The following is a 16,483-nucleotide window of genomic DNA, read 5'->3' as shown; positions in this document are numbered from 1 at the left end:
CATGTTACTATAAGTTGTAAGAGCTAGTGGGACAAGCCTAAACTAAGGCCAAGCATTCATAACTAATAAGAAGTCTCCATGTCATGATTTGGGGGCTGCTCTGTGCGGTGTACCTCTCCAGGATGCCTATCTAGACCCCCCAAAGTGCTCTAGTAGTTCTCGTCGTATAGCAGCCGGGTGTAGAGAGGAAAGGAAGTCTTTGGTTCCTGCAGAGGTGTGAAGTGGAAATAAGAGCAGTGTGAAATGTCCGCACAGGCTGGGATGTGGCCACTTGCTCCCCGGCTCATGCTGATGGTTTAAGAGACCACCGTGGAGCCTCTCGGTGATGGGGGTTCCCCTTGCAGAAGTGGGTCAGTAAGAGGCAGCTTTGGATGATCGGGCAGCACCGAGCATTCCAGCTGCTGCTTCCTGGTCTGCCAGCATGTAAGGAGTCTCACTGTGTGCTCCAGTTACCGCGATAGACTGAGACTGCCTGAAACCAGGATCACCTTCCTCTCCCCATGAGATGTCACAGCGCGTCTTCTGTCACAGCAACACAACACTAATACAGTCGTCAATCACTTTCTTTGAACCCTCCCAACCTTTATTACAGCAACAAAAAATATTAGTAATTATGTGAATTCTTATAGTAAGGACCCAAACATCAGTCTACTTGGAAGAAGGATGGATCATGAAACTTTTATTGATATGGACATCTTTCCCAACACTTGATTCAAATCACATTGACAATACATAAATACCACACTTTCACGTTCAGAAAACAGAATCTCTGGCCACTGTCGTGATGCTGACTAAAGAGAAATGTAAGCCTCTACCTGAGGCATGAGACCATTATCTCAAGCACTGGACCAACATGACATATCCACAGAAATTCAGTGAGCAACCTGCAAGAAACACAGCAGTCAGCTTTTGTGAGAGGCTGAGGGGTACTTATTTTGGTTTTTTGATACAAGGTGTTATAGCCTATGTTGGCCATGAACTCCTAATATAGCCAAGGCTGACTCTGAACTATTTTTCTGTTTGTTTATACAGTGCTGGGGATCAAATTGACCTTGAACTCTTGATCCTTCTGTTTCTACCCCACCAGCTTTGATATGATTATTCTATTTAATAATGTACACCTAAAAGAACTGGATGTTTCCAGGAAAATTTAGACTGTGTGGGCCTGGATTAGCACCTAGAAAGTAGAGAAAAAGAAAAGGAAAGTGTGCTAGCCACTGAAATCACCTGGGCCCACGTTACTGTGAGTGAAGATCCCAACTGGTTATGTGTGTGTGTAAGTCAGAGATCAACCTTGAATTTAGTTCCTCTGAAATGCTACCCACCTTGTTTTTTGAAGACAGACAGTATCTCTCATTGGCCTGGAACTCCCCCCAGGAGACTAGGCTGGCTGGCCCATGAGTCCAGGGATCTTCCTGTCTCCACTTCCTCAGAGCTGGGATTACAAGGATATGCCACTAAGCCAGGCTTTTAACACAGGTTCTCAGACTTAAACTCAGGGCCTCATGCTTGCATCAGGCCATCTCCTCAGTCCCTTCACTGCATCTAAGTGTAATTCACTGCCTTCTGGATGAAATTGGGGACAGCTGATTCAGCTGTCTTATGACTTTAGTAAGAGTCAAATGTGTCAAAGTTGGTATATTTAATACCAGCTTAAATAAAGCATTGAAGTTTTATATTTCACTCTGGTGAGATGGCTCAATGGTTAACAGCACATACTGTTCTTGCAGAGAACCTGAGTTTGATTCTCAGCAACTCTATTAGGTGGCTTACTACTAACTGCCTGTAACTCTAGGTCCAGGGGATCTGATGCCCTCTTCTGTCCCCCATAGGTACCTGTACTCACACGCACATGCACACAGAGACATACACATAATTAAAAATAAACTAAATATTTTTTAAGTTATATATTTGCCCTAGTTTTATTCCAAAATTATTATACTACATTTTTGTAGTAAACATTTAGGAAAATATGTTGAGAAAGGAAGAAAGCCTTTCTCAGCTGCTCGAATGCCATGACACTGTTCAAGAATGGTGTCCTGAGGAATCCCTAATTTCACAGGGGTGCTGATAACCATGTAGAAGAGTCATCCATCCATGATATAATCATGGTATAAAAAGTTTCACAAGGATTAGAGAAGGGTCCTCACTGCAGGGCCTCTCTGAGGGAGACATCAAAAAGTAGCATTAGACTATATAATCAACGCAATATTCTTTGGTTATAGCATATTAACTAGCAGGAGCACAAACCCCTTGCTTGCAAGAGACCGGTGATTCTAAGCAAGAGCTAGCTAGCTCTGTCCCCCAGGAGACATTTAATAATGTCCAGAGACAAGTTTAATTTTTCTTTCTTTCTTTGAGACCGGATAGCCACAGCCCAGGCTTGCCTCAAACTCACTATGTGTATAAGGATGACCTAAACTCCTGATCCTTCTGCCTCTACCTCCTGAGTACCAGGATTGTACGTCTGTGTCACCCCAGGAATGGAGACCATTATCCCACAAACACAGGGGGCTGCTGGCATCTACTGGGTACAGAAAGCAGGAATGCTACTCAACTATCCCACAATATACACAGCAACAGGATTCTCAGGCCACTAATGTCAGTTCTGAAAGGCTTACTTAATCTGTTGACTGTTACCTGTTGATAAAGGAGACTGGAGGCTGCAAGGCACCCTCTTGCTTGAAGTTCCCTGTCAACCCCCATAAGCCTCATTCACTCATTCCAACTTGCATCCAAAACCAAGTCTCTGCATCGCAGAACTCAGTGATGTCATGTCTGAATGAGCTGAGTGTGGTGGTACATACCCATAAGTCCCACCATTGGGAGGCTGAGGTAGGAAGATCAGAAGTTTGAGGCCAGCTTGGGTTACATAGCAACAGCCTGTCTCAAAAACAAAACAAAACAAACAAAAACCCCTAAAAAACAAAAACAACCCAAGGGGCAAAAACAAAACAGAAAAGCAACAAGCCCCGCGACAGGTGGGGCAGTTTGTTGGATGATTAAGGGGGAGGAGGCTAGAAGCACGGTTCAAAGTCAACCATACTAACCAGCAACTCTGTGACGTGTTCATGTGTGTGTGGTACACATGCGTACACAGGTACGCAGGCACATATGTGGGCATGTGGAGGCCAGAGGTCAGTCTTGGGTGTCATTTCTCAGGAGCCGTCTGTCCAGATTTAGGGTTTGGCCAGGGTCTCTCCCTGGTGAGGTGAGGCAAAGCTTGCTAGTCACGGACCAGGCCCCTGCCCGCCACTGCCTCCCAACAGTGCCATTACAAGTGCGTGTCACCACGCTGAGCTTCTGACACGGTGCTGGACACCGAGTGCAGATCCTCACCCCAGTGTGGAAAGCACTTACAAACTGAGCCACCTTCCCAGGGGCCCAGAACAACACCTCATGTGACCTAGAAGTTGGTGTCACAACTTCATACCATGTACCCGAAAGGACCTCAGAGTTAGGGCAGTTAGTGCGAACGTAATGTTAAAGGTGAAAGCCCAAAATTTTTGATTATTTTTAGTGGGACAAAACAAATAAAATGGTGCTAAAGGCAAACATTCAATATATTTCATTTTCACCTAAAAAACCCAAACAGCATGTGAAATGCCATGCACGCGGACACCATCCCTCCCCCAGCCCTATTTTTTTTTACATATTTACAATTTTACATATTTACTTATTAACATATCTTCTATCTTTACAATTACAAAATTACTTCACACTGGGAGAGTGTGGGAATATCGGATTCATTTCAACATAGACTTTGTAGTATCTGTTTTATCTTTTTAAAGGCATATTTGCCCCAAACCAACAACAGTGTCTACCACAGAGGAAGACCATGGGAAAATCAGGGAGGACGTAAAAGATTGAAACAGAATTCACACACCCCTACTTCACCAACTCAAATAAATAGTGCATTATTATTTACTAGCTTCCCCTGCTAACAAAAAGGAAAAAAAAAAAAAGAAAGAAAATAAACAAAACAATTCCTAAAACTGTACCTTAAAAATACTTGGATGACTTAAGCAGTTACTTCGTATTCCAGACCTGAACAGTGGAACGCAGCAGCTCCCTGAACTCAGCCCCAAGTAAGTATGGCCATGAGCAAGACATCACCCTGCGTACACCTGCGGCTGCAGTGGGGGCGGGAGCTTGTCGTTCTCCACGTTTTCAGAGTCAATGGCTGCTAAGGGTTGGTTTGGGGGCTTAATCTCAAGTGGGTATTTCTCAACAATGTCTTGAACTTCCTTGGCAATTCCGTCTGTCCAGTCTATTAAGTCTTTTTCAAGTTTCTTGGCTTCATTCATGATCCTTTCCTGCCGCTCATTCAACTGAGACAGGAGGTCCAAGTTCTTATACATTTGCTTCACACCTAAGCAGGCTTCGGGGGACCAACTCTCAGACTCCTGCTTCCTTGGGGAAGTCTGGCCGGACATGTATCGGTCAAAATCCTCCTGACTTAAATTCAATGACTGAGCATCCAATTTCTCAATGAAAGCCACAGCGCAGCACTACAGAAGAAAGAGAACAGCATGGTAGTCGAGGCAGTTCAGCAGATTTTAAAATCGTTTCCCACCCCAAGTATTGGGGATTGAAGCCAGGGCCTCATGCAGGCTAGGTAAGTGCCCTGCCACAGCTCTTCCTTGATCTTTGAGACAGCTGCTAGCCCAGGCTAGCCCTAAACTCACTATATGGCCATGAATGATCTTGAGTTCCTGATCTCCTGGATCTTCAGGATTACAGGCATGGGCTACCAGGCCCGGGTTGTTCTCTTTTTAAGACAGGGTCTCACTATGTAACTAGAGCTTATGTCTATCCACCTCATCTTCTCAGCTGCTGGCATGTGCTAACATGCCCAGTTTTCTGGACATTTGATTTTCCCTCTGTTCAGGAATTTCTTTGGTCCAGTGGCTTCACAGTTCCACAGCTCAACAGATTCTGTCCTCTCTCTTGTCTCTCCCAGCTCTGTCTCCTTAGTCCTAGCTGTCCCCACCTACGAGCATTCACAAGTCTGTCTGTGCTGCCTGCCTGCAACTCACCCTGAGCTCGGGTTACTGATTACATGGGGAACATTTATTCAAAACCAAACAGCTTCCAGGTCTAGTGAGCTTTCCTTTCCCAGTCTCCCCTATTCATGTCAGTGGCAGTGCTGAACCTCCCCCAGGAAGTCAGCAGCACCAGAAGCAGGTGACTCCTCCTTGCAGCAGATCACTCGGGGCCGCAGTGATGCGGATGCCACACAGGAGCCAGGCAGCATGCTCTCCTCAGATCTCAACTCCTCAGAGAGGATCTGCTCTGAGTAATGGTGCACTTCTGGACAAGTGTAGGGAGAGAGAACAAAGTGTGTAGACTGGTCACCTCCCCTCTGACAGACATGCATCCCCAGGAGCTCTAAGCTGTCACAGGACCAGGTCACATCCCTCAGGCAAATCCCCTCCTGGGTCTTCTCCCTGCCTTCAGGAGTCAAATCTTACCAGGTTGGTGAAGTAGTAGCCATCTTCGCCCGTCATAAGCCTGCTGGGGTTGCAGAAGCGAGTGATGTACTGGATGTTGGACTGCAGGCGAGGGGGGTTGCCCTTCAGGACGATGTAAATGAGGGTGGGCAAGAAGTCGTCGGCAGAGGCTGGCTCATTCTTGGTGATCTTGATGGCGTTGAAGATGTGTTTGCTGCACCTGGTGATGCAGGCTAGCTTGTCCCGAGGCACACGCTTTGAGTCCATCTCAATGATGTCTGTGAAGCAGAGGGACAGTGCCACCGTGAGGCAGTTACCACCCAAGAAGCAACTGGCCAGGCAAGGTGGTGCACACCTGCCACCCGAGCACGAGATGCTTCAGCAGAGCTATACAGTGAGACCATTCTTATCTTAGAGGGGGAGGACAGCACTGGGATTCAGAGGTGCCTCACTGCCCAGCTCTCCAGCAGTTAACTTAGTAGAGGAGACGCTTAGATCCCAGAGTCGTAAAGACAAATTCCTATCCACAGAACACACAGCATGAACCAGGCACACCACCCTTAGACCTCCACCTCAAATTGGGTCGGTGTCAGAGAGGCTGCTGACTGTCCAAGATCACGCAGGGAGCAGAAGGCCCAGTGGGAATGACACAAGTGTGCCCAAGAAGCCTGTGGGAAAGCACCCCTGAGCTCCATGGGGAAGCAAAACAAGGCTCTAAAAAAGTGTTCCGCTGTTTCTTTTTGTTTGTTTTTTTGCTTTTATTTTGTAACGGGGGCTTATATTTCCATCCCAGGCTGGCCCGGAGTTCTCTATGTAGCAAGGATAACCTCCACCTGGTCCTTTTACCACTACCTCCCACATGCTGGGATGATGGGTGTGCACCACCACACCCAGTTAATGCAGTAGTGGACAGAACACCGGGCTTCGTCAACTAAGCCCCATCCCCAGCCTGTCCTAACATACTGAGCCCCATCCCCAGCCTCTCCTGGGTACCTTTAAACTCAGTCTAGAACGTCTTTGTTGCGCACATTGCTTTTCAGGGCTATGGCTACTAACAAGCTCTTTCTTAGACACAAAAGCCAGAAGAGTCGACTTGAGTGGAGAAGAGTAGCAGCCATTGTCACGTCTAGCTGTATTTGACTTCAGTTTAGCTCCATGATCAAATAATGAGACTTTGGGCCAACAGGATTGGTTGGCATGTGGAAGTACTTGCTGCTACTCCTGACAGCCTGAGTTTGATCCCTGTGGCACACATTGTGGAAGGAGAATTGATTGACTCCCACAAGTTTTCCTTTGTCCTCACACTCAAGATGTAGTATGTTGCCCCCAAAAACAAACAAACAAACAAATAAATAGATGTATGCTACTTAAAAAAATATATATCAAAATCATGGGACTGAAGAGATGACTCAGAGTTAAGAGCACTGGCTGCTCTTCCAGAGGACCCAGGTTCAATTCCCAGCACCCACATGGCAGCTCACAATTGTCTATAACTCCAGTCACACAGACATCCATGCAGGCAAAACACCAATGCACAGAAAGTAAAAATAAATAAATCATTTTTTAAAATATCAAAAGCAGTTCCAGTAAAAAAGAGAACTCGGTCACAAAACAAGAAGGGGAAAGGAGGTTTCCTGCTATAGTGTGTGGCGCCCCAGCACTCAGGTGGCAGAGACAGGCAGATCTCTGAGTCTGAAGCCAGCCTGGTCTATCATAGTAAGTTCTGGGCTAGCCAGGGTTACATAATGAGATCCTGTCTTCAATGAATGAACAAAAGTAAGAAAGGGGGAGAGAAGGGAGGATGGAAGGGAGGATAGACTTGAAGGGCTTTTCTATGGGTTAATATTGCAGCACCATGTTAACCTATGGAGAACATCCAGACGTACAGCTCTCAGCCCCACTGACCTGTGATCGCTTTCACCACCATGTCAGACACTTCTGGGATTTCCTCATTGACGGGGACACAGAGCATCTGAGGTGTCACCCAGTGCAGAGCCCTGCAGAGAGAGGGGGAGTCAGAAAGAGGCCCAAGAACAGAAGGTGGATTCTAACCTTGTTGTTTCCTTCAGTCAAAGGAAAATGGGTACCGCTGATGTATTAGGCAATCCCAAGTTCAAACATAATACGTTTTTTTGTTTGTTTGTTTTTTTGTTTTTTTGTTTTTGTTTTTGTTTTTTTTCCGAGACAGGGTTTCTCTCTGTAGCTTTGGAGCCTGTCCTGGAACTCACTCTGTAGACCAGGCTGGCCTCGAACTCACAGAGATCCACTTGTCCCTGCCTCCTGAGTGCTGAGATTAAAGGCATGCGACACCACTGTCCAGCACGCACACGACTCTTGACCGTGTAAGAAGCTTAGCTGACATGACAAAGTAAGACCCTAAAATGCCATGCTGCTTCTGCACCGGACAGAGGACAGAGGGCAGTCTCCTGGCTCAAAGGAGATTCTGCCATGAAAGCTGAGGATCTGCTGCTTACTGTCCTCACAGTCCCCAGCTGGTCCTGCAGCGTTACACCCTATCTTTATGTCCAAGACACATGAGAGCCCCTGAAGAGGATGGCATATGTCTCCACAACCTGAGTCCCTTCCTGGCTCACTTGCCTTTACACTGGCCTCTGCTGCTGAGTTCTCTATCAGCATGGTTAATGCTCTCAACCTACCCCTCATCTAACATCCATCTAACTTCTAGTCCCTGGCCTTGGACTCTATTTTGCATCTGCCCTGTGTCAACTCCTGGTTTCTGGTATGGCATCTCACATACTTATCCAATTCCCGGCCATTTTACCCGAGACCTCATTTGAGGTTCCTTGGTCAAGGACACAGGGGCCTCCAGACACTCCGTATGACTGCGCCTTGGAACTGTTCACACACTAGGTGCTGTGATGGTTAACCTTCCTGGTTAACTTGACTCCATTTAGAATCCTCTAGAGGACACCTCTGGACTCTCCAGTGAAGGCTTTTACAGAAGATGAACTAGGGAGAAAAGATCTACCCTAAATTTCAGTGGTGCCATCCATGGGCTGGGGACTCAAATTGAAGAAAAGAGCATGGTGGGAATGCCTGTAACTCCTTGAACTTGGGAGGTAGCTACATGAGACTCTGTGTCAAAAAAAAAAAAAAAAAAAAGGAAAGGGGGCTGAAGAGACAGCTTAGAGGTTAAGAGCACTGTCTATTCTTGCAGAGGACCTGGGTTAGGTTCCCAGCATCCACATGGAGACTCTCAACCATCTGTAACTCCAGATCCAGAGATCCAATGCTTCTTCTGACCTCCATGGGTTCCATGGTACACATAACATATACTCAGGCACATACATGTATACATAAAGTAAGTTTTTAAAGGAGGAAGAGAGAAGAGGCATCCTGACCCATAGAGTCATAAGGAGCATCAGCTGTCTGTCCCTGTCACAGGCCTGCCTTCCCCACGATGGACTATACCCATCTAAACCACAAGCCAAATAATTCCTTCTCTTCAGCTGTTTCTGTCAGGTGTTACCACAACAATGGACAAGTAACTACTCCAGGTGGTGTGTTAGTAAGTGTTCCACTGCTGCTGCACTGCAGAGTCATGGGTTCCCTAAGAATGGGTCAGTAATCATCATCACCAGTTCAGATTGGCAAAGATGTGCCTGCAGGACTGCCTGGAGATTGCAACCCAACAGGGTAGAAAGGAGGACAGATGATATGCATTGCCTTGAGATAGACAGTCACAGTTCCCCTCCTGATGAGAAAACAAGGAAACAAGAAAACAAGTCCTCATGGTCCTTGAAAATGTTAGAGATCTAGAACAATCTCAAATATGCAACCCAGGTTCCATCTCCAGCCAACTGAGTCAGATGGAAAGCAGGTTCATAGAGGCCTGGCGGAGAAGCTCCCATGCTGCACCGTTCAAGGTTGGAAGCCCACATGCTATCATTCCATTCTAGACAGCAGATACGACAGGCAGGGCAATCACCTGATCCTCTTTTGAATGGCAAGATCTTTCTTCTCATCATCAGTAGTCTCAGGGCAGAACACAAATTTATAGAGACGGGTCATGATGTGCTTCTCAATCTGATCCATTATCTTCTCCACTTTCTCTGGAGGCACTGGAATACATAAGTGGGTATAACAGCTTAGGAGAAGGTTTCAAATCAAGACTATACTCTTATTTTCTACACAGAAAAAAATTAATTCACAGCTGGACGGTGGTGCACTTGCCTTTAATTCCAGCACTCAGGAGGCAGAGGCAGGTGGATCTCTGTGAGTTTGAGGCCAGCCTGGTCTATAGAACAAGTTACAGGACAACCAGAACTGTTTCACAGAGAAACTCTGTCTCAAAAAAACAAAAACAACAAACATTCCCCTTTGAAAATTGACAACTTCTTGGGCTGAGGATGTGCTCCAATTGGTGGAGTGCTTGACCAGGATGTACGAATCCTGAGTTCCACTCCCAGAACTGTCTACACCAGGCATGGTGGTACATGCCTGTCTTCTCAGCACATGGGAGGCAGAGGCAGGAGGATCAAGAACACAAGGTCATCCTTGGCTACAATCTAGTGAGAGGCCAGCCTGAACTATGTGAGACTCTGTCTCAAAACAACAACAACAAAATTACAACTTAAAAAAAAGATTTATTTATTATGTATACAGTGTCCTGCCTGCATGCTGAAAGAGGGTGTCAGATCTCATTACAGATGGTTGTGAGCCACCATGTGGTTGCTGGGAATTGAACTCAGGACCTCTGCAAGAACAGCCATTGCTCTTAACCTCTGAGCCATCCCTCCAGTCCCAAAATGACAACTTTTTAAACTGCGTCTTACAGAATTCCTACCTATTTGTTAAGCTGTTTCCCTGAGACCTAACAGGTATACGCCCTCCCAAGTGGGAGGACTTTCTGTGGTCCCTCTCTATTGCTACACTTGTTAAACACTTGGAATTCTTTAGGCTGCCAAGTGCTGGCAAATCTCCGTTCTTCTGAGTTTTCCCATAAAGCCACCATGTTCTCTCTGAAGCACACACATGGACATCATGCATATGCGAAATGCATCCTAAAGTATAGTGTCAATGGAAGGTCAGTCCCAGACAATTTACAAACCCAAAGGTCTAAGTTGGTGAATTTCAATTTCTTTCTGCCTCAACTCCTTTAGGATTATGTCATCATAGTCAACAATGACTCACCAAAATGGCAATTCTAAGGTGGAAATTGATATAGAGAACTTCCTGAGCACTTTTGGTCTTCCTCACTTTACCCATAATAAAGGTATTACATTACTCAAAATACTACCAACTGTCCTGGTCATACATAGGGAGGAAGACATTTAAAGGTGTTGGAGGTATGAGATGGCTGTCAATGTCTGGATGTGCACCAGCCAGGCCAATCAGAGGAGCAGAGAACAGCTAATTTAAGCTACAACCAGCTGCCCCTAACAGCTGGCTAACAACACATTACCTTTCCCACGAGTCTGCATTCTTTCGGCCACATTCTGGTAAAAGTCCTGAGTACATTCTGACTGCTCCTCAATGCTCAAATCCTGGAATCAACAGACAAAAGACTGGTGAGCAGCTGAAAAGTCTGAGAACACTAAATTTTAACAAGTTTCTAAAATACACTCCTTGCACAGAACCAATCCTAAAAGGACTTACAAATTATACATATTCTGCCAGAAAAAAATCTACTACTCATGATTTTTACATTTCACTGTATGTACATATAATTTGTGCACATTCCATTTATTTCATTTCCATCCCCCTCATTATTATTATTGCTGTTGTTAATTTTTTCATGACAGGGTCTTGCTGTGTAGGCCAGACTTCTATCTAGAATTTGATAGTTGTAACATGTGAGGATTTTGTTCCTTTTGAGTTGATTTTTTAAAATATTTATTTATTTTATGAGTAGGGGTGTGCGCCTGAGTGTATGTGTGTTCACAGAGGTCAGAAGAGGGTGTTGGATGGATCTCCTCGAACTGGAGCCACTGTTAGTATCTCAAACTGGAGATAGTTGTGAGTCACCATGTGGGTGCTGGGAATCGAACCCAGGACCTCTGGGAGAGCAGCCATTGCTCTAGCCATTTTTTTTTAAACTGATACTGGAGATTGGTCCTAGGGTATCATGAATGCTGAGCAAGTGCTTTCTAACCTAACTATATCCCCACCTCATTTTAAGTTTTGTACATGCATAAAGAGTCCACATTTACTTTTTTAAAAATTGATTTTATTTTGGAGTGCTGAAGAGAGGGCTATGCTGCTCTTGAAGAGGACTCAAGTTTGGTTCCCAATATCCATGGCAGGCAGTTTATCACTGCCTCCCTGTAATTCCAGCTCCAACTGATTCAATGCCCTCCTCCAGACTCTGTGGGCAACACACGCATGTGCACATACATAAACACAGATACACCTATTTACATAATTTAAAATATATATATTTGGTTTTTCAAGACAGGATTTCTCTGTGTAGTTTTGGTGCCTGTCCTGGAACTCACTCTGTAGACCAGGCTGGCCTCAAACTCACAGAGATCCACCTGCCTCTGCCTTCTGAATGCTGGGATTAAAGGCGTGCGCCACCACCGCCTGGCAATAAAATCTTTTTAAGCAAAAGAACTTTTGTGTGTGTGTGTGTGTGTGTGTGTGTGTGTGTGTGTGTGTGTGTGTGTGTGTCTAGAGCCAGGAGAGGCCAGAGAGGATGTTTGACCTGTTGGACTCTATGGAGCTGGAGTTACAGATGAAGTTCCTAACCCTGACACAGGTGTTAGGAACTGAACTCAGGTCCTCCGGAAGAGCAGTACACTCTCTTAACCTCTGAGCCATCTCCCCAGCCCCACTGGCATCTCACTTCTAATCAAGTATTTTTTCTCCCTTTAAAAAACCTTCAGTTGCTCTCTAGTAACTACATCTTTATAGGCACAGTGATACTTCTATCCAAGGTGCAATGAACAGAGACCAAGGCACCTAGCAAACGATCCTAGACTTGTCAGTGTGCTGTATCAGGAACATCCCAGTTCTTTTCCACTCGTTATTTAGAGATAGACCATTAAGTGTCAACAACCATAGTTTTCATACTGTGCTGAAGAACATCAGAGATGCTGGAGAAGGTGACTCAGAGGTTAAGAGCATCTGCTGCTCTTCCAGAGGACCAGAATTAAGTTCTAGCACCCCGTAAGGTGACTCACAACAGCCTGTAGCTACAGCTCCTGAGTTCCCACACCCTCCGCTAACCTCTTTGGGCACCTGCATGCACGTACACATACTGACATGTGGAAACACACACACACACACACACACACACACACACACACACACACACACACACACACACACACACGGTTTAACCTGAGTGCATCCTTGTACCTGCCCTCCTTTCCTCACCCCTCGAGGCACTGTTCTGCACTCTACTTCTACAACGTTGACTTTTTCAGCTTCTGTGAATAAGTGAGAACACACTTCTTCTAATTTTAAAACTAAGTCTGTGCTACTTCCTCCCAACTTCAAGAATTAAAGCTTGTTTTGATGAGTCTCTTTCTTTAAACAGATTCTTCTGGGTTCTATCAGTTACTTACAGGGCAAACTACCATTTGGGTTAGAACATTGACGTGGGTCTGGCAATAGTAGCTACATAGTAGCTGCTCATATAGAAATTGGGTTTTGTTTTTAAAGGTTTATTTTTATGTGTCTTTGCCTACAAATATGTATGTGCACTACATGCATGCTTAGTGCCCTCAGAAGCCAGAAGAAGGTGTCAGATCCACTGACGGTGGTGAGCAGCCAAGCCCTGAGTGCTGAGAACTGAACCTGGGTCGTCTACAAGAGCAGTAAGTGCTCCTAGGCACCAAGCCAGCTCTCCAGCCCCATGGAAATTGTGTTTTTAAAACCTGAATTAAGGGTCTAGAGAGACGGCTCAGTTGTCAAGAGCACTGGCTGCTCTTCCAGAGGACCTGGGTTCAGTTCCCACTACCGGCATCTGCAATTCTAGTTCCAGGGGATCCAGCGCTCTCTTCTGACCTCTGTCGACACAGGGCAATCAAGTGATGCGTAGTCTTATGTGCAACCACAGCACCCACGCACATAAAATAAAACCTTTAAATTAAGAAAAAATAATAAAACCCGAATTAAGCAAGGAGGAGGTGAAAGCAGGATGAACACAAGTTCAAGATCGTCTCTGACTGGAGAGCAAGTGGGAGGTTACAAGAGACCCTGCCTCGAAGAGCAGAGACAAAAACAAGCAAGCAGAGGAAAAACCTCAATCGAGAAAAAGAGTTCAACTTAAAAAGAAACTTCGGGTTTTACTGCACTATCCAACAGACTAAAGGCAACGTACCCTGGGGGTGATGAGGTTGTAGAGGATTAACCCTTTCAAAAAAAGGGCAGGCTGTTCTTCAGAAAGGGCAGAAAATGAGGATCTATTTTTTAACATTTTGTTTTGTTTTTGTTTTTTTGAGACAGGGTTTCTCTGTGTAGCCTTGGCTGTCAGGGAACTCGCTCTGTAGGACAGGCTGGCCTCAAACTCATTGAAATCCACCTGCTCCTGCCTTCCAAGCTGTTCTATACCTCACAGTACAGCCCAGGCCATCCTCTAACTCACTCCGTCTGTCTTATAAGTGCTGAGATTAGAGTCACATGACACCATACCCAGTTTATTTTTGGTTTTGAGACAGGCTCTCATTGTTTTGTCCAAACCAGTCTCAAATTTGTGGGCTCAAGTAATCCTCCCACCTCAGCCTCCCAAGTACTGAAAGTGCAGGCTTACATCAAAGCACTCAACATGTTTTCATACAAACAGACTTGAAGAAAACAATTCTTTTTTTTTTCCTGTTTTTTTTCAAGATGTAGTTTCTCTGTGTAGCTTTGGAGTCTGTCCTAGATCTCACTCTGTAGCCCAGGCTGGCCTCGAACTCACAGAGATCTGCCTGCCTCTGCCTCCTGAGTACTGGGATTAAAGGTGTGGACCACCACTGCCCATTGCTTTTTTTCTTTCTTTTTGAGATGAAGTCTCACTATGTAGCTCTGGCTAGCTTGGAACTCATTATGTAGACCAGGCTGGCCTATAACTCCACCTGCCTCGGCCTCTTGAGTGCAGAGATTAAAGGTAATATGCCACAATGTCCAACTTTCTACCATGCTTTAAAATTTCTCTTGAAGGACTGGAGAGACAACACAACAGTTAAGAGCAGTTGCTGCTCTTCCAGAAGACCCAGGTTTGATTCCCAGCACCCACACGGTAGCTCACAACTGTCTCCAACCCCAGTTCCAGAGGATCCAATGCCCTCTTCTGACCTCAGTGGGCCCTGGATAAACTAGGTACACAGATATACATGCAGGCAAAATAGCCATACACATAAAGTAATAAAAGTATGACAAAAGAAAGCTATAGATACTGCACTACACAGGTGACCACATACACCCTTGAACCTACAGTCATTATTCTACCTAACTGAAGCTTGAGTCTTACAGTAAGATTATTTACTCAATATTTTATTTTTAATTATGTATACAAATGCATGTGTGGAGGGTATGTGCATGAGTACAGAGCTAGCAGAGGCCAGAGGAGGGCAACAGGTCCTCTGGAGCTAGAGTTACCAGAAGTTGTGAACACCCCAACAAGGGTGCTGTGACTGAACTCTCGGGTCCTCGGAAAGAGCAAGACCAGCTTACTCCTGATCAATGAGTTATCTCAAGATAGTCCTTTATAATAAGATTGTTTTATTCAAGTAATTTTATACAAATAGGAAGGACAAAGAAGCCAGGCAGTGGTGGCGCAGGCAGGTGGATCTCTGAGTTCAGGCCAGCCTGGTGTACAGAGTGAGTTCCAGAACAGCTAAAAAAAAACAAGCACTGTTAAGTTCTAGCTAGTTTCTTTTGTAACTCTCCTCCATTGACTTCCCTTTTGCTTTTTTCCCTTTATTTAGGTGCTGGAGGCTGAACTCCGAACTTTGTCCACTGAGCCACACACATGGCCTCTTCTCCTCTTTCTTTCTTTCTTCCTCCTTTTTTTATTTTTTTGGTGGGGGTGGGTTGCTTTTTTGCTTTGGGTTTGTTTTGGTTTTTTTTGTTTGTTTTTTTTTTAAGACGGGGTTTCTCTGTGTAGCCCCAACTGTCCGGGAACTTACTATGCAGATCAGTGTAGCCCCAAACTCAGAGATCTGCCAGTGTCTACCTTCTGTGAGCTGGGATTAAAGGCATGCACCACCATGCCTGGCAGGTCTTATTCAACTTCTTTTCACAGTACTGGGATTGTGTTCTGGGCAAGCTCTCTACCACTGAGCCATATTCCCAGACTATCTCCTTTGTTTTCTTAATTTTAAAACATTTTCATGGTTGGTTTTTGGAGACAGAGTTTCAGTCTGTGGTTCAGGCTGACTTGAAACTCACTATGTATTTCAGGCTGGCTTTAAGCTTGGTGATCCTCTGCCCGAGATCTCCCAAGTGTTGAAGATTACAGAAATGATTCATGCAAGAATGCTGTGTTAATTATGGACCTGCTTTTCTCATTGCAATGGAAACATACCATTCTAAAGCTATGAAGAGGTTCAATAATATGTATTAAATCAAGTAGCTAATCACCTGAGTCAGATGTGGTGGGACACAGTTATAACCTCAGTATTTGGGGGATTACAAGTTCAAGGCCAGTGTGAACTACATAGCAAGTCCCTGCCTCAAATGAAAGAGAACCCAGTAGGTAATAATACAGTTAAAAAGAAAAGGGAGGGTTGCTAAAAAGATGGCTCTGAAGTTAAAAGTACTTGCTGCTCTTGCAGAGGATTTGAGTTCTGTTCCCAACACCTACACGGCAGCTCACAACTGCCTATAACTCATGCACCAGGAGATTTGATGTCCTCTTCTGGCCTTGTGCAAATATCCACATAAAGAAAAATCTTAAAGGAGAAAAAAGGAGTGATTCTCAGAAGAGCCCACACATATTCATACTCTAGGGTATGTCTTTCTTCTGGAGTGCCCCTCAACCTTTGAGCTTAAAATTTATTTCAAAATATCTTTAGTAAACTAACTCTGCTTTTAAAAATGAAGGTAAAATAAAAAAGCTTCAGAAAAATATCAAAAAA

The 16,483-nt window shown here is 45.0% G+C and overlaps 1 protein-coding gene across 8 annotated transcripts in view; it reads right to left on the bottom strand.

Moving 5' to 3' along the window:
- Positions 1–652: 652 nt before the first annotated feature.
- Rabgef1 (RAB guanine nucleotide exchange factor 1) overlaps positions 653–16,483 on the bottom strand; it is a 52,002-nt gene continuing 36,171 nt past the window's right edge. For 4 of the 8 annotated variants that reach the window (XR_013047666.1, XR_013047664.1, XR_013047665.1 and 1 more), the window contains exons 5-10: positions 10,879–10,960; positions 9,403–9,535; positions 7,359–7,450; positions 5,475–5,731; positions 4,002–4,511; positions 653–884 (exon numbers count right to left, since the gene is read on the bottom strand). Coding sequence is in view for 4 of the 8 variants with exons in the window: in XM_076560615.1 (XP_076416730.1) it covers positions 4,113–4,511; positions 5,475–5,731; positions 7,359–7,450; positions 9,403–9,535; positions 10,879–10,960 (963 nt within the window). In the remaining 4 variants the exon portion in view is untranslated. Of the gene's footprint in view, positions 4,512–5,474; positions 5,732–7,358; positions 7,451–9,402; positions 9,536–10,878; positions 10,961–16,483 lie in introns of all 8 variants that reach the window. The other 4 variants (XM_076560616.1, XM_076560617.1, XM_042268619.2 and 1 more) reach the window with 2 other exon arrangements.

The sequence above is a fragment of the Peromyscus maniculatus genome, chromosome 23, assembly GCF_049852395.1.
Source record: "Peromyscus maniculatus bairdii isolate BWxNUB_F1_BW_parent chromosome 23, HU_Pman_BW_mat_3.1, whole genome shotgun sequence".
Taxonomy (NCBI): Eukaryota; Metazoa; Chordata; class Mammalia; order Rodentia; family Cricetidae; genus Peromyscus; species Peromyscus maniculatus.
Note: the sequence above shows the minus strand (reverse complement) of the source record. Positions and strands in the feature narration are given on the sequence as shown.